Genomic DNA, 931 nt, shown 5'->3' with positions numbered 1-931 from the left:
GCCCCAGCCCCGCTGTGCCCCTCCGCAGCTCTGGCTACGCCAGCTACCCCTACCCTGGCCGCCACGGCATCACCCAGCACTTTTATGCTGAGGACCCGGCCAAAGCTGCCATCCACACGGTGCCACCCCGGACGTTGTATGTGGAGGAGGCACGGGGCTACCCAGTACAGGAGGCACCTGCCCGTGCCTTCTATGGGGATGAGCCCCGCTTTTATGCCCCCCGCAGCACCCCCGTCAAAACCCTCTATGCTGAGGACGCCCGGACGTACCCAGCCCTTGGCTCCTCTGCCCGGGTTTTCTATGCCGAGGACTACGGGAAGTACCGGGAGCGGGAGGTGATGTCGCGGACATGTCCCCCGCCCCGCAGCGCCCAGCCCTTGCACTTCGGTGAGTGGTACTGCCCCGAGCGGGGCGCGCTGCCCTACCAGACTTGGCAGGTGTCGCGCTTCACCCCGCAGCCGGCCGGGCGTGAGGCCATGCTCTCCTCCTGGCACACCAGCTATGGTGTCACCCCCCCGCGGCTGGGCCGGGAGAGCCAGCACTACTCCAAATCCTGGGATAACATCCTGGCGCCAGCAGCGCGCAGGGAAGAGGTCCTGCAGCGCGGGCGCAGCTACGAGAACCTGCTCGCCCAGGAGCAGCACCGTGCCTTATCCCCCGAGGAGCGCCGGCAGCCGGTGGTGATCAACCTGTCGAGCTCGCCCAAGCGCTACGCTGCCCTGTCCCTCTCAGAGAGCTCCATCCTTGAGAGGGTGCACGCCGACGGTGGCCGTGGCCCTCCAGGCCGCTCCTGGTACGTCACGCCGGAGATCACCATCACCGACAATGACATCCGCGCCGATGGGCTAGGTAGGAGTGAGAGGCGCTCGGCCAGCTGGGACGTGCTGGACGCCGGGCGGGAGCGCGGTCCCTACACTGTGCCCTGCGCCCC

General features: G+C 68.1%; 1 protein-coding gene across 1 annotated transcript in view; it reads left to right on the top strand.

The window, feature by feature from the left end:
* Window positions 1-931, top strand: part of AJM1 (apical junction component 1 homolog) — a 5,089-nt gene that overhangs the window by 2,643 nt on the left and 1,515 nt on the right. Inside the window, exon 2 of the mRNA XM_035891872.1 lies at window positions 8-931. Coding sequence (XP_035747765.1) covers window positions 8-931 — 924 coding nt within the window. The remainder of the gene's footprint in view (window positions 1-7) is intronic.

This window comes from Egretta garzetta, unplaced genomic scaffold (assembly GCF_000687185.1).
Source record: "Egretta garzetta isolate BGI_Z169 unplaced genomic scaffold, ASM68718v1 scaffold143, whole genome shotgun sequence".
NCBI classification, from domain to species: domain Eukaryota; kingdom Metazoa; phylum Chordata; class Aves; order Pelecaniformes; family Ardeidae; genus Egretta; species Egretta garzetta.
Note: the sequence above shows the minus strand (reverse complement) of the source record. Positions and strands in the feature narration are given on the sequence as shown.